This window comes from Elephantulus edwardii, unplaced genomic scaffold (assembly GCF_000299155.1).
Source record: "Elephantulus edwardii isolate Elephantulus edwardi_28Jun2011 unplaced genomic scaffold, EleEdw1.0 scaffold00026, whole genome shotgun sequence".
NCBI classification, from domain to species: Eukaryota; Metazoa; Chordata; class Mammalia; order Macroscelidea; family Macroscelididae; genus Elephantulus; species Elephantulus edwardii.
Window position 1 is genome coordinate 4,620,167 of NW_006399776.1, and position 19,004 is coordinate 4,639,170.

Sequence of the window (19,004 nt, forward strand, 5' to 3'; positions counted from 1 at the left end):
CTCAGTCTTACTCCAACCCTGATATCAGTCCCATTTTACAACAGTGGCACCATGCAATATTTGTTCTTTTGCGACTGAGAAATTTCACTCAGCATAATGTCCTCTAGGCTCACCCATTTTGAATAATATTGCATGAGTTCCTTGTTTTTCAATGCAGCGTAGTATTCCATTGTGTGAATATACCACAGCTTCTCAAGACATAATTTCGATTTCACCAGATTTCTCATTAATAAGTCTATTCTGTTCCAGAAAAAAATCCAGATACCAATTGTATTTAGTTACCATGTCTCCTTACTGTCTGGTTTGTAACTATTTATTTTTCCTGACTTGGACAGTTTTGAGGAATACTGGCCAGGTCTTTTATAGGAACTGTACTGTATTGTTTTGGCAAGCCTGTCATTGACTGTACAAAGGCATTTGATTGTGTGGATCACAACAAATTGTGGCTCACCTTGAGAAGAATGGGAATCCCAGAATACTAGATTGTTCTCATGCGAAACCTATACTTGGACCAGGAAGCAGTCCTCAGAACAGAGCAAAGAAACACTGCATGATTTGAAATCAGAAAAGGAGTTGTGGTGCTGGAAAAGAGCCTTAAACATACTATGGACTGCCAAGAAAATAAATAGGTTTGTCTTGGAGAGGATGAAACCAAGTTTCTCCTTGGAGGCTAGGATTTTGAAGCTCTGTCTCACATACTTTGGGCACATGTTCAGGAAGGACTAGTCCTTGAGAAGGACATCATGCTTTGAAGGTGGAGGGACAGCACAGGAAAGGAACACCCCAGATGAGATGGATTGATACAGTACCTGGGGCAATGGGGGTAGGTGTGTTGGAGTCATTAAGACAGGCTCAGGACAGGGCAGGCTTCAGAGCTGTTGTACATAGGGTCGCTGTGAGTCACAGGTGACTCAGTGGCACTTAATAACAACATTGTTTACTTATCAGTCTTATAGTTAAGCCTGGAAATGCTGTGATTAGGTACTGTGTGGCAGTTTGGTATATTTTGACACTTGTATTTCCTACCCAGCACCTGCTAGGTACTGAACAAATATTTGTTGCCAGAGTGAGCCCTTACCTATCTTATTTTCCTATTAGGAAATGAAAGATTACTCTGACAGTGAGAAGCAGCAGCAGATCCATCACATCAAGAATTTGTATGCCTTCAACCTCTTCTGCCAAAAGCGTTTTGATGAATCCATGCAGGTGTTTGCCAAACTTGGCACAGGTAATAAAAGGGTGTGGCATTGGGAAAAGGAACTAAGTGGAGAGAGAACTGAAAGGAACAGGGAGAAAGGAAACTAGACTTCTGAGAATGGGGAAAGTTGGTCCCTGGGAAGAGGTTCCAGCTCCTAAGGCAGATCCACCATCCAGCACCTCCCTGAAGAGGTTGCTGTACACAGACACCAGATCCCCCAGTTGAGGGTATTGAGAGGAAGGAAAAGAGACATTCAGATATCCCTAACATCCATCATTGTTCTTAATAGAGAACTAGTGGACCTTTTTTTATTATTAAGGTGATGGTATTTATTGTCTTTGCATTTTAAGAATTTTTTTCACTGTCTTATAAGCATGAGGTGGTGGTTGTTAGATGCCTTTGAGTTGAACACAACTTCTAGCAACCCTATTAACGAGATCTGAACCCTGTCCTATCCTGTCATGTAAGCATCCTCTCTGAGCCCACTGAGTCACTGTGTCAGTACATCTCACTGAGAGTATTCCTCTCTTTCACTGACCTTCACCTTTCCATATATGAGGTCTCTTTCCAAGAAATAGCTCTCCTAGCAGCATGCTCAAAGTATGTGAGATGAAGCTTCACCATCTTTGCCACCAAAGAGCATTCTGGCTGCACTGTTTCAGTCATATCTGTTTTGTTTTGTTTTGGTGTTTGTTTTTTTTTTTTGGCAGTCCATGAGATATTCAGTACTCTTCTCCAATACTACATTTCAAAGGCATCAATTCTTCTGTTTTCTTCTGTATTTATTGTCCAGTTCTCAGATGCATAGCAAGTGATTGGAAAAAACTGTGGCCTGAATTAGGCACACCTTAGTTTTCAAACTAACATTGTATCTCAGTAATTTGGAGAGGTCTGTGACAATAGACTTGCCTAATTAAGCACTAGGTAGAATCATAGAAAAAAAAAATTATTTTCACTGATTAAATTGACATAAAAATGTCATTTTGACATTTTTAATGTATACTATTTTGATTCTTGAGTCAGAACTGATTTTTCAGTGGGTTTTCACAGGCTGTAAATCGAATGGGAGGAGAGTACCCATCCTTTTCCCACGGAGCAGCTGGTAGATTTGAATGATGTACCTTTGGAATTGCAGCACAGATTCTTATCACTAGGCCACTAGAGCTGCCTTCACTTTGATTCTTACAGCACATGTTCCCGTTTTTATGACATTCTCTTATCAGTTGTCATGCCTTTTACCTATTTATCAAATGAACTACTGTTTTATTACAAATTTATCTAAATTTGCTTTATGTAATGAGCAAAATACCTTTTTGCTGTGTATGTTACAGATCTATTTATTAATCTGTTTTTTATTTTAATACTCCTTTTTGATAAATTTTTTACTATTAAATCTTTTTTGTAATTTTTTTATTAATTTTAATGAAAATTTACAGAGACTTTGGATTTCCATTTATTCATTGTTGCACTTTTCTCCCTGCCCACCTCTCCCCCCCAGTACACTCTTCTCTTTGAAAAGTAAAAGAAAAGCTCCCCCTACTATTAAATCTTTGATACAAGATTTTCTTTGGAAATTTTTTTTCTCCTCTTCCTTTAAGAGTCGATAAATATTTCCTTCTAATTCTCTTTATGTAACTGTTTTAGAATATAGGCAGATTCTTTCAATGAAATATACATACAGAAATGTGCTCAAACATAAACAAATTTAGAATCATTCTTTTAAATAAATCCATCTGACATTACTTTTTAATAGTAGTAGTAGTCTTGTTTTAATTATGATGGCATAATTCGTAGGGAGTTAAAAAACTAGCCTAAGGGCCATGCCTCTTAAACAGTTCAAATCCAAAGGGCGGACAATCTTCTCCCATACAATTTCCAGTCTCAGAAACCCAGTGGAGGATCAGCTCTCAGTCAATTCTGGCTCAACAGCAATCAGAGAGGTTTTTTTTTGTGTTTTAATTTACTTTATCCTTAAATTACTTGGCTCCCTTCCAGAGGAATCATGTTTACCTTCCATGTAGATCCCACTCATGTGATGGGCCTGTACCCTGACCTCCTGCCCACCGACTACAGGAAGCAGCTGCAGTATCCTAACCCATTGCCTGTGCTCTCTGGGGCTGAATTGGAGAAGGCTCACTTAGCTCTGATTGACTACTTGACACAGGTAGGTATAACACAGAGGTATATAAAAGGATTTACTTCCAATTTCCAAATGCTGTGTCTCTGCAGGCCTCCTATACTGACACACATGGATTTAGCATATTACCCCTTTTGCCATAATGCTCTGCAGTTCCTTAAGTGAATGCTCTGGAAGTCAGAGGTGGGCACAGTTTTCCATTCCTTCCTGTCTAACAGTACTGTTGAGTTGGTTTCTGTTATTATTTCGTGTCTTTTAAATAAAATCCTGCTAGTAAGAAACATTCTTATTTTGTCATTAATTCATATTAGACTGTTAGGATCTAAAAAGGGCCAATTTTAATTGATAGAAAAAAGTACATACTTTTTTATAAAAATACTTCTTTTTTAGGAGGGGTGAGGAAAGCCTGAATTATGTAGAAAGTCTTGGAGAACAGAAAAGTACAAAGTAAAAATACAAATTATCTATAACTTCCTCACTCAGAGATAAGTTACATTTTAGTGTTTTTTTTTAGATGTTTATTATGCATTTATGAATTTATTTACTGATTAATTGGTTTATTTATTACAAACAGACATCAAACTGTCTGTTCTGGTTTCTTTTCTTTTTTTTTTTTTTTACAAGTTAGGATCTAGCATTATTCCTCTTTTTTTTTTTCTATAATTTTATTAATTTTCATAAACATTTACAGAGATTTTGGGCTTCCACTCATTCATTGTTGCACTATTCTCTCTACCCTCCTCCCAGTTTGTTCTTGTCCAAATGCCACAGTGCTTGTCAAAGCCAGTTCTGATTAATCTTCTTTGTCAGTGTATCCTTTGCCATTCCCTATCACTCCTCCCTGAGAGAGACTTCACCCTGAGTCATAAGGAAAAGGGGACGGCGTATTCTCTTAGCTACTTCCTGCTGAAAAGGGACGCTGTGGGTTTCAGGGTGAAGATCTTCTCTCACTACTCTAAAGGGCCCCTTTGGCAGTAGGAAACACATAGACTATTATGGAGATTGATTTTGGAATTCAGATGCACTCTTATTGATTTTGCTTGGCTGTACATGTACATATCCTTCAAGATGTATCATGGGGGTGTTGCAACCTAGAAGACACAAATTTGACTAACAAGTTATAAGTACATGAGTCCAAAAATTATGGAAAAGTAAAAGAAAAGATTCTTTCATTGTTTTACAAACCCTCCCCCAGGTCCCCTCCACCATGCAGCCCTCGCTCTAGTCTCCTGTGATGACAGAAATACCCAGTTCCATCTCTCTTTTAGACGGTTCTCTCCCTCCTCTGTTTCAGTGCAGTATACATTATTGAACCCATCTTACTCAGTCTCTCCCTAACCCCAAGGACAGTCCCATTCTACAACAGTGGCATCATGTAATATTTGTCCTTTTGTGACTGGGATATTTCACTCAGCATAATGTTCTCCAGAGTCAACCATTTTGAATAATATTGCATGAGTTCCTTGTTTTTTAATGCAGCATAGTATTCCATTGTGCGAATATACCACAGCTTCTCTAGCCATTCGTTTGTTGATGGGTACTTAGGTTGTTTCCAACTCCTTGCTATTGTGAACAAAGCTGCAATGAACATGGGTGTGCATATACCTGCTTGGATGTCAGCTATGGTCTCTTCAGGGTATATTCCCAGTAGTGGAATTGCTGGGTCAAATGGTATCTCTATTTGCAACTTTTTGAGAAAGCGCCATACTGCTTTCCACAGGGGTTGCACCATTTTACACTCCCACCAACAGTGAATCAGGGTTCCAGTTTCTCCACAACCTCGCCAGCATTTGTTGCTTGCTGTTCTGTTAAATTTTGCTATTTTGACTGGGGTGAAATGATATCTCATAGTTGTTTGAATTTGCATCTCTCTTAGGGCTAGGGATTTTGAGCATTTCTTCATGTGTTTGTTAGCCATCTGAATGTCGTCTTTGGTGAAGTGCCTGTTCATATCCTGTGCCCATTTTTCTATTGGATTATTTACCTTTATCTTGTTGTGGTGCTCAAGTATTTCATAAATTCTGGATATAAGTCCCTTATCTGATATGTTATTACCGAATACTTTTTCCCAGTCAGTGGCTTCCCTTTTTACCCTACTGGAGAAGTTTTTGGATGTGCATAGGGATTTGAGTCTTAGAAGGGGTACTATGGTTATATCCATGGTCTCTTCTGTTGTATAGCTATAAAAAATTTGTTGTGTCCTGGTAGCTTGTAGGGAGTTGTGCTGCTAATAACAAACGTAGGCAGTTCAAAGCTATTAGCTACAGTGTGAGAGAAAGATGGACAGTTTCCTCTCATGCAATTTACAGTCTCTGAAAACCCACTGGAGGGTCAGCTATAAGTTGGTTCCAAATCAATGGCAATGATTTTGGTTTGAGAGGGTTTTTTTTAAAATCTATTTAAGTAAAATTATTCTCTTTCAATAAAGATTCATCTACAACATGTTTTTTGGAAGAAAGGTATATTTAAAGTTGAGTGTTTTTCTGTTTACTGTTATAGACAGATAAGTGAAAATTTAAAGGTAGCTGAAACTGACATTTCCGAAAAGCCTCTTTGTAGAAAGCTTTTTAAAAATTTCTTTGGATCTCTTCAGAGTTGTAGAATTTGTTTCTTTTTCTCCCAGTAAATGTCCTGTAAATCTTGGTAGCAGGTTCCTGGGTAGACACTGAGTAATGTGACTGGGAACATTTTAATGCTGGCTTCCTGCCACCTGCTTCTAAGTTAATGGGATCTAGCCTGGCATTTCCTTACCATTGAGCTCCAGGGTCCCCAGCTGTGCCTGGAAGCCTGCACAGAGCACACCAGTTTGACTCGAAATGCTAATAGCTTGTGTGAAGGTTCCTAAGACACAGTGTCTCCCCAGCTTGTGGCACTACAGAAGGCCCTCTAGCCAGGGTCTTCACTTTAGGAGTCTGGGCATGTGTTCTTCCCTAGCCTTTTCCACTGACGTTTGAATATGTGAAGTAACTTACATGGTATTATTCCAGGTGAAAATTAAAACATTTCAGACTGTGGTCTTTGTCAGAGACATAAGGGTACAAACTGCACAATTCCATTTCTGTGAAGTTCCCAAATGGGCAAAGTAATTTATAGTGATAGAGAACAGATCAGAATAATAAAGATGTTTTCTTCTTTTCGATGCGGGTTGCATGCATATATCTCAAAGTAAATGTAACATACACTTGAAAGGGATACATTTTATTATATCTGAATGAAATTGATGAAAAAAATAAAACCAGGGGCTTTGGAACAGACAAATGCTGGTTTGAATCCTGCCTCTATCATTTCTGAGGAATAATGATCCCCATGTTTGTTTTAGGGTTAAAATAGTATAATGTGTATATAGTGGGCTCGATACATTATCTAACTGGCAGTAAACATTTGATGAATGATTACTGTTTTTATTACTGCACCTGGAGGAATTTGGCAGTCATCTATTTTGATTCTTTTATTTTCCCTTTCATTTATTCATTGTTGCACATTTTCTCTCCTGCTTTTCTCCCCCTCCCTCAACCTACCCCAAAATTCACCCCTTGTTCCAGATTGTTCTCATACATATAATGCATAATCATATATTCCTTTCAGACAGTTCTTCCCCTCGTCTGTTCTAATGCAGTGTTCATTATCTATCTACTCTTTCTCAATTCCCTCCACAACCCCCCAAGTCTGTCCTATTTTATAATAATAGTGTTATGCAGTACTTACCCTTTTTTGAGTGAGATATTTTCACGTAGTATAGTGTCCTCAAGACTCCCGCATGTTGTGTAATGTTTTATGATTTCATTGCTTTTCAATGCTGTGTAGTCCTTCATTGTGTGGATATAATACAGTTTTTCTGTCCATTCGCTTATTGATAGGCTCTTGAATTGCTTCCATCTATTTGCTGTTGTGAATAAGGCAGTAGTAAACATGGGTGTGCATATGTCTGTTTGAGTCATGGCTCAGGTTTCTTTAAGGTATATTCCCGGTAGTGGAATTGCTGGGCCAAACGGTATTTCTATTTCCAACTTTTCAAGAAAACACCAGACCACTTTCTGTAGTGGCTGTACCATTTTACATTCCCACTGTCAGTGAATAAGAGTTCCAGTCTGTCCACAACCTTGCTAGCATTTGTTGTTTGCTGTCCTGTTGAACTTTGTTGTTGCTGGGGTGAGATGCTATCTCAAAGTTGTTTTGTATTTTGATTTTTCATAAAAATTGTAATATGAGATTAAGGCCAAAAAGTGTGAGTTCATTTATAAGTATTTGGGATTACTTAGTTGTTGAGGTCATAAAATAATATTTAGTCCTGACCTTACTCCTCATTTTCGGCCTTTGTAGAAACGAAGCCAATTGGTAAAGAAGTTGAATGACTCTGATCACCAGTCTAGCACTTCCCCGCTCATGGAAGGCACTCCCACCATCAAGTCCAAGAAGAAGCTGTTGCAAATCATTGACACCACCCTGCTCAAGTGCTACCTCCATGTGAGTTCCCCGAGCGCTCGGAGGTGCCCAGAATTCCTCACCCTGGTGCAGCCCTGGGAAGGTGGAAGGAACACTGTGCTTTAGGGGAAGAGGATTGAAGGAAATCACCTAGTTTTTGACTGATGTCCTTGCATTTCTGGGAATTAAGAGGATAGAGCAACACTGCTTTAAAATCTCACAGTGGCAAGTTCTCCCTGGTAGCTTTGGCATTAGTGCTGCAAGATGAGTGTGTTTCCTAAAAAAGAAAAATAATTCCTTCTTCCTCCCCTCAGAGAAAGTGAATCCCATTCAGAGAAAGGGCACTAATGCGCTATAAAAGCGGCTATTGCTGTAGACCTGAAAGGGATTTTTGCTTTCTTTTGTTTGTGTTGCATCCCTGGCCAAGCAGCCTGGAGGAGGCCTGGGCTGGGTGAGGGTAGGCAGCAGTGTCTACTGAAGTCTGCTTCCTCTGCAGACGAACGTGGCCCTGGTGGCCCCCCTGCTGCGCCTGGAAAACAACCACTGTCACATCGAAGAAAGCGAGCATGTGCTGAAGAAGGCCCACAAGTACAGTGAGCTGATAATCCTGTATGAGAAGAAGGGGCTTCATGAGAAAGGTACCTGACAGAAGCGCTTTATAGCTCTGGGAGGGTCTCTGGACACAGACAGTGAATGCTGCTCAGGTGTGGGCAGTGTCCTGTGAGGATGCGCCTTCTGCATCCTTATTTTGGGGCTTCGTGGCCAGCTCTGCAGGTACTGGTGGACCAGTCTAAGAAAGCCAACTCCCCTCTGAAAGGCCATGAGAGGACAGTGCAGTACCTGCAACATCTGGGTAAGTTCAGTCAAAGGGAAGTGGGAAATACTCATGTTCAGTTGAACCTCAACTCCATTTCTGGTGCTGAATAGTCTGTCCTTTCTCTCCCCTGTGTTTACCCAACCTTGTTCCTCTGTTTGGGATAAAAACCCCCAATCCTCTGACCACAGCAGCCCCATAGTCCAGCAACCCTGAGTGGTTGGTGCTTGGACAGAGCTGTTTGCTCGAGAAGTTAATTAATTTCAGGATAGCCTGCTCACCTGCATTCCCAGTAATGTGGGCAGGGTGCTGACAAGTCTTTCTTCCCCCCATAGGCACAGAAAACCTACATTTGATTTTCTCCTACTCGGTGTGGGTACTGAGAGACTTCCCAGAAGATGGCCTAAAGGTAGGTCGCAGGGCTCCCTCTCACTGATCTAGCTACCTCTGTTTGTTCCAGGTCTACTTGGGTGGATGATGGATAGAAGAGAAAGATGGATTCATGCCATATGTCATTTCTTTAGGGATTAAAGAGGTGAAGTGAGGAACTTGAGGCTCCAGTGTGATAATGGAAGGAGCCTTGCACAAATACAGGGACCTGAAGTCTAGCATGTCAACACTAACTAGCATGTGGCCTTGTCGCCTTCTTACATGTTCTTTTCTCTCAAGGTCTATCCATTTGATTCTAGAATGTGTGTGTGTGTGTGTGTGTGTGTGTGTGTGAGAGAGAGAGAGAGAGGGGGAAAGAGAGAGTGCGCGAGAATGACAGTCAGATGATTCCACTCCTAGAGCCATGGTTTTGTCTAACAGATCTTCACTGAAGATCTCCCAGAAGTAGAGTCTTTGCCACGAGATCGGGTACTTGGCTTCTTAACAGAGAATTTTAAAGGCCTGGCTATTCCTTATCTGGTAAGATATCTCTTGATCTAACTAACAAGTTTCAAACCCAGGAACCTAGTTTATTCTGTGTGGTTTGGTCTTGAAGTAGTTCACAGTATTAGGGTTCGTTGTCACTTGACACTAGAACTTTGGCAGAAGGAGATTACTGCCGCTTCCTTTCAAGAAAGAAATTCTAGTAGAGCAAACAGGAAATGTTGCTTGATGCAGATACCTCCTAACTCTAGGTAAAGAGAATGATGTTTGAAGGGGGAAAAAATTCAAAGCCACATTTGTTTTACCAAACTCAGCTGTGACCCCAGGACAACCAAATAGATATGAATACTAGGATACAAATAGTTTTTATTACATAGGAAGCAGGAGTGGCATCCACTTCCTAAACAACATGCCTCTGGAAACTATGAACTTTGATAAATGTCGATAGTTATAGAGGGGCTTCAGGCCTTTTGTTCATAGGGTTGCTATGAGTTGTTCTCGACTCGAAGGCAATCAACAATGAGTCTGAAATAAGAATTTTGAGGATTATGATACAAAATTAATAAAAGGCATTTGGGGGAGGGGGAAAATCAAGGCCATAGTTCTTGATGCTGCTGGCTTGCATTGTGAAATTTCCTGGTGGTTTTAGAAGAGCAGCCCCTTAATCTTTGCATCTTGATTAGGGGATAATCTCAGTGGGCCCTGGTAGGCCTTAAAAATGTGAGGAAGGCTAGGTGACTGAACAAGGAAACAGCACTCTGGGTACCAGGCAGGCCTGCATTTCGCCTCAGGAACACGTCATCCACGTCTGGGAGGAGACGGGCTCTCGATTCCACAACTGCTTGATCCAGCTGTACTGTGAGAAGGTGCAAGGTCTGATGAAGGAGTATCTCCTGTCCTTTCCTGCAGGTACCAGTGCTCATTCCCAGGTCGTAGGCCGAGGGTGTCAGGAGGCAGAGTTCACTCTTCGATGTGGGCCCAGGTGGCCAGAAAGTTTTTTAGAGGAGCCTGGGGATCTGAGCAGCCCAGACCTGCAGCTCTTGTCTGAATCTGGACATCTCAGCATCAGTGGCAGTGATCCTTGGGGAGGGGAGAAGGGTCAGATTTGGCTTCAGTTTGATGACAGCTGTGGTGATAAAAACCCAGATGTTTATACAGTGAGTGTTTTTACCACAAGCTGATGTTTAGAGATCGTGTAGAGGCCATAAACCAAGAGAAGTCCAACCGGACCCTGAGGTGGCCCGCCCTGATGGTTGTGACGACATCATCTAATGCTTCCCCATCTATGTGCCACTTCCATCACTGCTGCCCAGTGGCATTCTTTCATGTGGAGCTTGTTTTCGTTAAAGGCAAAACTCCTGTCCCTGCTGGAGAAGAAGAGGGAGAGCTGGGAGAATACCGGCAGAAGCTTTTGATGTTCCTGGAGATTTCCAGCTACTATGACCCAGGCCGGCTCATCTGTGATTTTCCCTTCGATGGTGAGTGACTGGCTTGTGACCAGAAGCTACATCACCTAAAAAGAAGTCTAAAGATCAAACTGTTCACAGTTCTCTGGCCCTGCGTAAAGAGGACTTGGGAACATCAGATGCAAGCTTAGTGCTCGTATTTGTCTGCTCAGAAGTCCCACTCTTGTACCCTGACTGAGACACCTTTATCCTCATGACTGAGGGTGAGCTATATGCTGAGTGATAGCTGGGTTGAAACTTGTTTATTGTTACAGTGCATGTTCCAGGCTAAGCTCATAGTTTAGCAATCTTTGCAACTTTTCATAATGTGTCTGAAAAGTGATGGGTAAGCTCCAAGACTGGAGGGACCATTTTTTTGCATGCCTCATTCAAGTACCTGGGAGCCTTTTATGAATTTGGCTCTTGAATGAGTTTTTCACCCAGTTTATAAGTGAGCACAAAAATGATGAGAGAAAATACTTCTTCAAATAGTTTCCTCCTGCTTCCTAAAATTTTAGCAATATATTTCCTTGGAGAAAATCTCAGATAATATAAAGAATACTCTTGTTTTAAATTGCCCTGATATCCATTCCTCTAATAGCTTAATTAGTGAGCTCTGGTGGCCTAGTGACAAGAAGCTATGCTGTAATCCCGAAGGCACACGGTTTGAGGTCACTGGAGAAGGATGGGCAGTCTCTTCCCATGTGACTGACTGCCTCTGAAAGCCCGCAGGAGGGTCAGCTATGGGTTGTTTCTGACTCTGCAGTACACAACAACAACAGAAACAATAGCTTAATTATGTCCCTGCATAATGTGCTTGCAAAATGATGGCGACAGTCTCTATGTTCGTTTTTCTTTATAGGCCTCTTAGAAGAGCGAGCTCTCCTCCTGGGGCGTATGGGGAAGCATGAACAAGCCCTCTTCATCTATGTCCACATCTTAAAGGAAACTCGGATGGCTGAGGAGTAAGTTGGTCTCTTATCCTCCCTCCCAAGTGCTTTAAAGAAGGCGCTGGAAAGAGGTGGGAGGCATGTGAGATGTAGAGAGCCATCCCTGCAGCAGGGCTGGGACAAGTGCCTGTGCTGGTGGCCGGCTTCCTGATTGCCTGTAGGCTCCTCCTGCAGTCGCTTCTGATAAGCTCTTCTCTCAGGTGGCCCCTCTTTCCTTCTCTTACCACTTCTTCCCTTGCAGGTACTGCCACAAGCATTACGACCAAAGCAAAGATGGCAACAAAGATGTAAGTAGTGACTCTGGCACTTAGCATACCTAACTGTTGGCTTAGCTGCACTTACTGCTGCTGTGTGCTGAGGAAAACAGCGTGCTTCTGGGCTGATTGATTTTATGTTTGTGTAATGGGAGGCAGGGTGCACATCTCTCCCCAGTTTGCTTCCATGGTTCTGTTTTACAGCTTTTGTCTCAACATAACTCCTGATAAGACTTCTACCACTTTACTCTTAGAGGAGAGTTGATTATAAATTATGTAGTCAGTCTAGTGAGAAGGAATATGTGGTGGTTCTTCTAAGGCTCACACGTGACTCTGTCTAGAAAAAAGCTTTATCTGAAGAGATTTCTGGCTGATGCTCTTGACATTTAGTGGTAACAGACCAAGAAAGCTGCTAAATAATGCACGGGACAGCCCCACACAACACAATATTATCCAGCCCAGGATGTTAATAGTGCTGGGATTGTGGTGATCGTGCCAGTAGGAAATAAGTCATCTCATCCTGGGTTAGTCTTCTTCTGCTACAGTGTCATTTTCAAAGCCCAAAAGAAAGGAGAAATATTTTTGGATAATTTTTTTTTCTCACAGATTTCCTGATTTTCTTTTTCTTAAACATCAAAAATGTTTTATTTCAATTTTTCCGTTGTTGTAAATTTTCTTTCCACCTCTCCTCTCCCCTCCCTCAACCCTCCCTGCAGTGCACCCCTTGTTTCAGATTGTTGGCATACATATAATGACTAATCATATATTCCTTTCAGACAGTTCTTCCCCTATCTGATCTATTTATTTTCTGTCCACTCTTTCCAACCCCTGATGTCTGTCCTATTTTATAACAGTGGTATTATGCAGTATTTGTCCTTTTGTGACTGAGATACTTCACTCAGCATAATGTTCCTCAGGGTTCCCCAGGTTGTGTATTATTTTATGAGTTCATTGTTTTTCAGTGCTGCGTAATATTCTATTGTGTGAACGTACCATAGTTCTGTATCCATTCATTTGTTGCTGGGCACTTGGGTTGCTTCCATCTTTTTGCTATTGTGAATAACACAGCAATAAACGGGTGTACATACATCTGTTTGAGTTGTGGCTCTAGTTTCCTTAAGGTATATTCTTAGTAATGGAATTGCTGGGTCAAATGGTATTTCTATTTCCAACTTTTTGAGAAAGCACCAGACCACCTTCTATAGACTGTACCATTTTACATTCCCACCAGCAGTAAGTAAGAGTTCTAATCTTTCTTCAACCTCCCCAGCATTTGTTGTTCGCTGGCCTGTTGAACTTTGCCATTGTTGCTGGTTTTGGGGGGTTGTTTTGTGGTGTTGGTACTTTGTAAAACTGTAAAATGCTAAACAAAAGTAAGCCTTTTTTTTTTAAATTTCTTGGGAAAAAATTTCCTTAACTTTTAACATTTTCAATTGGCAGTTTGACTTCACCAGTATCTTTTAAAAGATGAAGAGTGATGATTTTTTCTCTTAATTTTTATTGTGATTTACAGAAAGATTGTGTTTTCATTCATCCATTCTTACACATTTTCTTCCCTCCCTCTTCAGAAAAGTGATGACTTTGAAGTGCTTCCTGACAACTGTTACATTAGTTAGACTATCCCCTTTAAACTTTAGGCCTGATAAGTTCTAGGGGGTTCTGAGAAGGCTGCTGACAGAGTTGCTGGGGCTCTGACATGTGTGCTTGTGTCTGGATGAGGCAGGTGTATCTGTCCCTTCTTCGGATGTACCTGTCACCCCCCAGCGTTCACTGCCTGGGACCAATCAAACTGGAACTGCTAGAGCCTCAAGCGAACCTCCAGGCTGCCCTACAGGTCCTTGAATTGCACCATAGTAAACTGGATACCACCAAGGTCAGCAGGTCTTAGGGAGATGGATGGTGGTTTTGGGAAGCATTGATAAAAGTGGTGGGGAAAAGGACAGGGACCCTCAGTTTCACTCCTGCCCTTACTCTGTTCCCATCTATATTCCTATCCTAGGCCCTCAACCTTCTGCCAGCAAACACGCAGATTAATGATATACGCATCTTTCTGGAGAAGGTCTTAGAAGAAAATGCACAGAAGAAACGGTACAATCAAGTGCTCAAGAACCTTCTCCATGCAGAGTTCCTGAGGGTATGAGCCTTCCAAGCTCAAGGGCAGGGCTTCTATTTTTAGTAAGCAACAACACCCTCCCCACACCAAAAAAAAAATAAACTAGTTACTGCAGATTTCAACATATGTCAGCCCCATGTGTGTCAGAGTAGAACTGTGCTTCATACAGGTTCAGTGACTGATCTTTTTTCTTTGGAGGGGGGTCTCTGGGTAGATTTGAAACACTGGCCTAGTGGCAAGGAGCTGCGCTGCAATCATGAAGGCACGTGGTTCGAGGCCACCAGCTGCTCCACAGGAGTAGGATGGGCAGTCTCCTGTGTGATTAACTGCCTCTGAAAACCCACTGGGGGGTCAGCTTTGGGTTGGTTCTGACTTGATGGTACACAACAACAACCACCACCTCTCTGTTAGTAGCAGAACACTTCACTGCCGCTCAGGCTCCCACCTACCATATGTTTCAGTCAGAGAGAGGCAGAACTTTGTGTTTCTTTACCCTGAAACTCAAGGTGATCTAAATTCTTAATTTGACATTCAGTTATAAAGTTATATTCATTTAAAGGAATCTGTGAAGGCTGAGATAGGAGACAGTGCCAGCCTCTGCTCCAGGCTCAATGTGCTGGACTCTGGAGCCCCTGCCCTAGTCTCTCTGTTCCTTCCAGGTCCAGGAAGAGAGGATTTTACATCAGCAGGTGAAATGTATCATCACAGAGGAGAAGGTGTGCATGGTGTGTAAGAAGAAGATAGGGAACAGGTGAGCCTCTTCCCAGCCTGAGCCTCCTCCCAGCCCCAGCCTCCTCCTAACCTGGGCCTGGGTGTCTTACTTCTGATGTGGGCTCATCCTCCCTCAGGGCTAGCTGGCGGTCAGGTTCCACTGGGAGTAGGCACTGCTCAGACTGTATCTCTGCTTTTTCACCAAAGGTAACATGTGCCTGTTCCTTTGAGTTCTTGAGCCTCTAGAAGGCAAATCTCTGTTAACTATTGGAGTTAGACTTTGAGAATTTAGAGACCTGAGTTTGTGATAAGGGGCTGTTAACTTGCCCAGAAGGCCTTTCCCCTCCGGCAGCTAGAAATTATATAGTATGCCCACTAGGTCGGTGACAGTTGTTGTGGATAGAAGTCCTTATCTTTTAAGCTTTAGCCTCTAAAGAAAGAGAATTTTCCAAGGTACCACCTCATGACATGAGCAAAGTCCTGAGGCAGCACCCTGCTGTTTTAAGATGTACACTCTAGTTAATCCTCTTTCATTCAAAGGAGAGATGTTTGTCCTTTTTTTCATCAAGTTGGAAGAACCCTTTGCTTTCAGAGAACTGACTCTGCCATTCATCAGCATCAGGCAGCCACTTTTCTAACTGGCTCTCAGTATAACAGTGGTTTGTCCTACCTGTCCATCATTCCTTGATTACACAATCAGATGTTTCCCCTTGTGCTGGAACCATGTGGAACTGGCCTTTCGGTTGTTTGGCAGAGATTGCAGATACCTAAATCCAGAAACCTTAGGGGCAGGCTGCTCTCTGGCCAGGGTGGGATGACTTTGGGCAGGTGTCATTTCCAGGTACAGAAATGTCTTCTTTCAGAGGCACTCCCAACTCCCAAGCTGCTTTCTTTATCTGCAGTGCATTTGCAAGATACCCCAATGGAGTGGTCGTGCACTACTTCTGCTCCAAAGAGGTGAACTCGGCTGACACCTGATGAGCCCAGCCTGCCAAGCGCCGCTATGGACAGCTCGCTATCCCAGAGGATGAAGGAGCACCCGGTCTACGGGATCAGAGGCTGCCACCCCCAGTGTCTTGTTCGTACAGTCCTGGACACCTTGTGCCCTAGAACTTCTCTGAATTAATCAGACTTGTGGTCCGGCATTGCCAGCTTTTTAATAGAGAAAATGGATTAGAAGACCTTGCACCACCATGTTACAGACAAGTCCAGATAGTTTATTACTGCTTCCTTGGACAGGAGGAGGTAGGGGAAGTGCACCAGCTTGCCTTTTGCACATCAGTGACCTGAGTAAGGAAGCTTATCTCAAGTATTTGTAACCACAAATACTTTTGTGGACTTTTTTTGCTTTGTGCACGGTTTCACAGGGGCCCCCAGTATGGCTGACTGGAGAGTCTTGTGAGAGAACAGAACTGTATACAGCAAACGGCTAGTTTTGTATGTTGCGACAGTTATTTGTCTATGATTACTATACCCTATGTCCTCAAGTAATACCCTCCGTTACCTTTTCATTTTTCCTTTTCTTCTCTTTCACACCGTTTATTTTCTTCCTTTATCTGTACCCTCACTGTCCCACCTAGGCTATTCCGTATACTTTCTTGATATCAAGAATAATTAAGATTTCAATAAGATTAAAATGAGAAGTCAGGGAATTCTATGTTCCTAGGAATACAATGATAATGGATTGCCATGTACTTATAAATAGTCTCTAACTGGCATACCCTCTTTGCTGAGAAGCTTCAGAGCACACTCTCCATAAGGGCATGTTTTGGTCACCTCTTTCTCTGCTCCACTTCTTGGGCCAGTGCTGCTGTAGTTCCCAAGGGCTAGGCCGATGCAGACCTGATTACATGACCTTGTTGCCAGGCATTCCACAGAGGCACCTGCTCCCAGTTCCTTAACCAGCCGCTCAGCTCAGGCTGATTTAATTTCTTTGATTATAGTTCTTTGTGTTGTGGAGGACTTTTTGTCCCCCAATCCAATTTCCATCTACTTACTTTGTATCTTGGCCTGACCATTAGTTCTGTAGCTTTGTTTTGAAGGAATTGGAGGAACGTGCTAGGATTTTTCTGTCCATGGATCACAGCTCCAAATGGGAACGTTCCATTAGGAGCTCACAGTAATGCGATCTCAGGTGTGCTTGTGGGGTGTTCGGGGACAGCAGACAATGGCAGCACGTGGCTTAGGAAAGAATACACTATCATGTCTGTGCAGCCCGGGGAAGGGAAACCTGCCTGCCCGTTTCCTCGAAGTGCATGGTGTGGAGTGTCTAGCCCTGGAAGCTGAAGAGACATGAGGACAAGGAGTCTTGCAGCAGCCTTCCCTGACATTTCTACGCATGTGCAGTCTTATTGCCCTAAAATATCTTTAACATGTGTGAGGGTACGTAACGGTGGCCCAGCATTGACACTGCTTCAGTTGCCTGTCCTTGACATTCTGTGATTGTCTGTAAACCACAGCATCATGCTGTTTGTCCTGTGTTGTAAGCAGACTTGCTTGGGTTGCTGCTGGTAAACTCAGTTCTACCGCGCCCCTCCCCTCAACAGCCCCATTCACAGAGATGGGGCCTTGTTCTCACAGTGATGGGTCAGGAATGTGCTTCAGGAGAGCCACAGGCAGCAGCAATATGTGGAGAAAGACAAACCGTGGCCCAGGCTAGCCACACCTACCCAGTGTGGCCTGGGCCCTGTTTGCACCAGCTGGACTTTGCTGCCGTGGACACAGCGTTGGAATCGCCAAGAGACTTGCCCACGATGTGGCTTGGCCTGCTGCATTTGTATCTGCGTCTTTGTTAACTATGCAGCAAGTAGAGCAAAGAATTTGTGCTTTCTTCCTTAGTTTGCACAAGGTACTCAGTTTCCTGAACTCCATTCTTTGTTCCCAAGACTCTGTCCTCCCAGAGTCTGGAGGAGGCTGGACATGAAAACTCCGTAATGAGGCCTGATTAAGATCTCATAAAAATAATAATAAAGTAAGACGTCGAGCCTATTTTGTCTCTCTCTCTTTTTTTATCCCTCCCATAGAGTTTGGTAAAAATAATGATGAATGGTATTGTTCTCAATGAAAATTGGAAATAATAAACCAATTAATAGCAACTGAGACAAGAAAAAAATATTTACGTAGTCTCTGACCTGTGATGTATTCAAATTGTGATGAAGCTGCTTGCAACTATGTTTGGATTATTTTTGTTGTTGATATAACTTATCATTATAATGTGTCCTACATAGAGTACTGAAGCATACCATTTGCTGCTGTAATCATTCTCAGGCCAAACCCAAAGACAAAGATTGAATTTCTAAAGATACTGATAATAAAATACAATGATAATGAGAACGTTTGAAAATATATTCAAATATATGTCAGACTCAACAGTAGAACCATTGGACTGGAACAAGGAATGGAATGGAATTGGAATGGAACCTTTTCATTTTATACTATATTATGTTGATCTCTGCTGGCCAGTATAGTAGCCATTATATGCATGTAGCTATTTAAGTTTAGCTAAAAGAAAAGAAAATATGTTATTACACTGGCCATATTTCAAGTGTTCCAAGGCCACCTGTGGTTATGGCTCCTGTGTTGACAACACAGATAAACACTTCCATCATCGTAAAATTCCAGACTGCACTGGATGGAACTCCAATATCCAAAAGGGTTTTTGTTTCTATTTCACCCTGTAGGACTTGGTGCCTCTTCTGACAGTAAATGACTGGAAAGGTCATCTGAGACTCGTATGGAATCAGTGGGATTGAGGGACCCAGGAATATGTGAGAAGCAGAGAAGTCTTGGCCCACCTCGGGCAGCTCTGGAGAGGCAAGTTGGTCCTTATGAGTTGCCCCTGTGTTGAGACTTTTGTGGCCATCTTGTGTTTCTGGGAACAAAAAACAGGAGCTGAGTCGTAAGGCTTAGTTTTGAGGCATGTGACAGATGATTTCCAAAAGAATATGATAGGACAAAAAACCCACTCAAGTCAGGAACCCTGTATCCTATATTTACTACCAGGTAGGTCTGGGCCCCTCTCCTTGGCTCCTGTATCCGAGGATCATCTGTAGAGATCATCAGGAGAGCCGGACTCTTAATTCCTGAG

At 42.4% G+C, this 19,004-nt stretch overlaps 1 protein-coding gene across 2 annotated transcripts in view; it reads left to right on the plus strand.

Moving 5' to 3' along the window:
* The window catches only part of VPS39 (vacuolar protein sorting 39 homolog (S. cerevisiae)), a 55,304-nt gene extending 39,409 nt beyond the window's left edge, over positions 1-15,895 (plus strand). For both annotated transcript variants that reach the window (XM_006882982.1, XM_006882981.1), the window contains 15 exons: positions 1,099-1,228; positions 3,220-3,362; positions 7,656-7,799; positions 8,254-8,395; positions 8,524-8,610; positions 8,907-8,980; positions 9,382-9,480; positions 10,236-10,353; positions 10,794-10,922; positions 11,752-11,854; positions 12,081-12,126; positions 13,817-13,966; positions 14,093-14,227; positions 14,866-14,957; positions 15,820-15,895. In XM_006882982.1, coding sequence (XP_006883044.1) covers positions 1,099-1,228; positions 3,220-3,362; positions 7,656-7,799; positions 8,254-8,395; positions 8,524-8,610; positions 8,907-8,980; positions 9,382-9,480; positions 10,236-10,353; positions 10,794-10,922; positions 11,752-11,854; positions 12,081-12,126; positions 13,817-13,966; positions 14,093-14,227; positions 14,866-14,957; positions 15,820-15,895 — 1,668 coding nt within the window. The remainder of the gene's footprint in view (positions 1-1,098; positions 1,229-3,219; positions 3,363-7,655; positions 7,800-8,253; positions 8,396-8,523; positions 8,611-8,906; positions 8,981-9,381; positions 9,481-10,235; positions 10,354-10,793; positions 10,923-11,751; positions 11,855-12,080; positions 12,127-13,816; positions 13,967-14,092; positions 14,228-14,865; positions 14,958-15,819) is intronic.
* Positions 15,896-19,004: the final 3,109 nt, after the last annotated feature.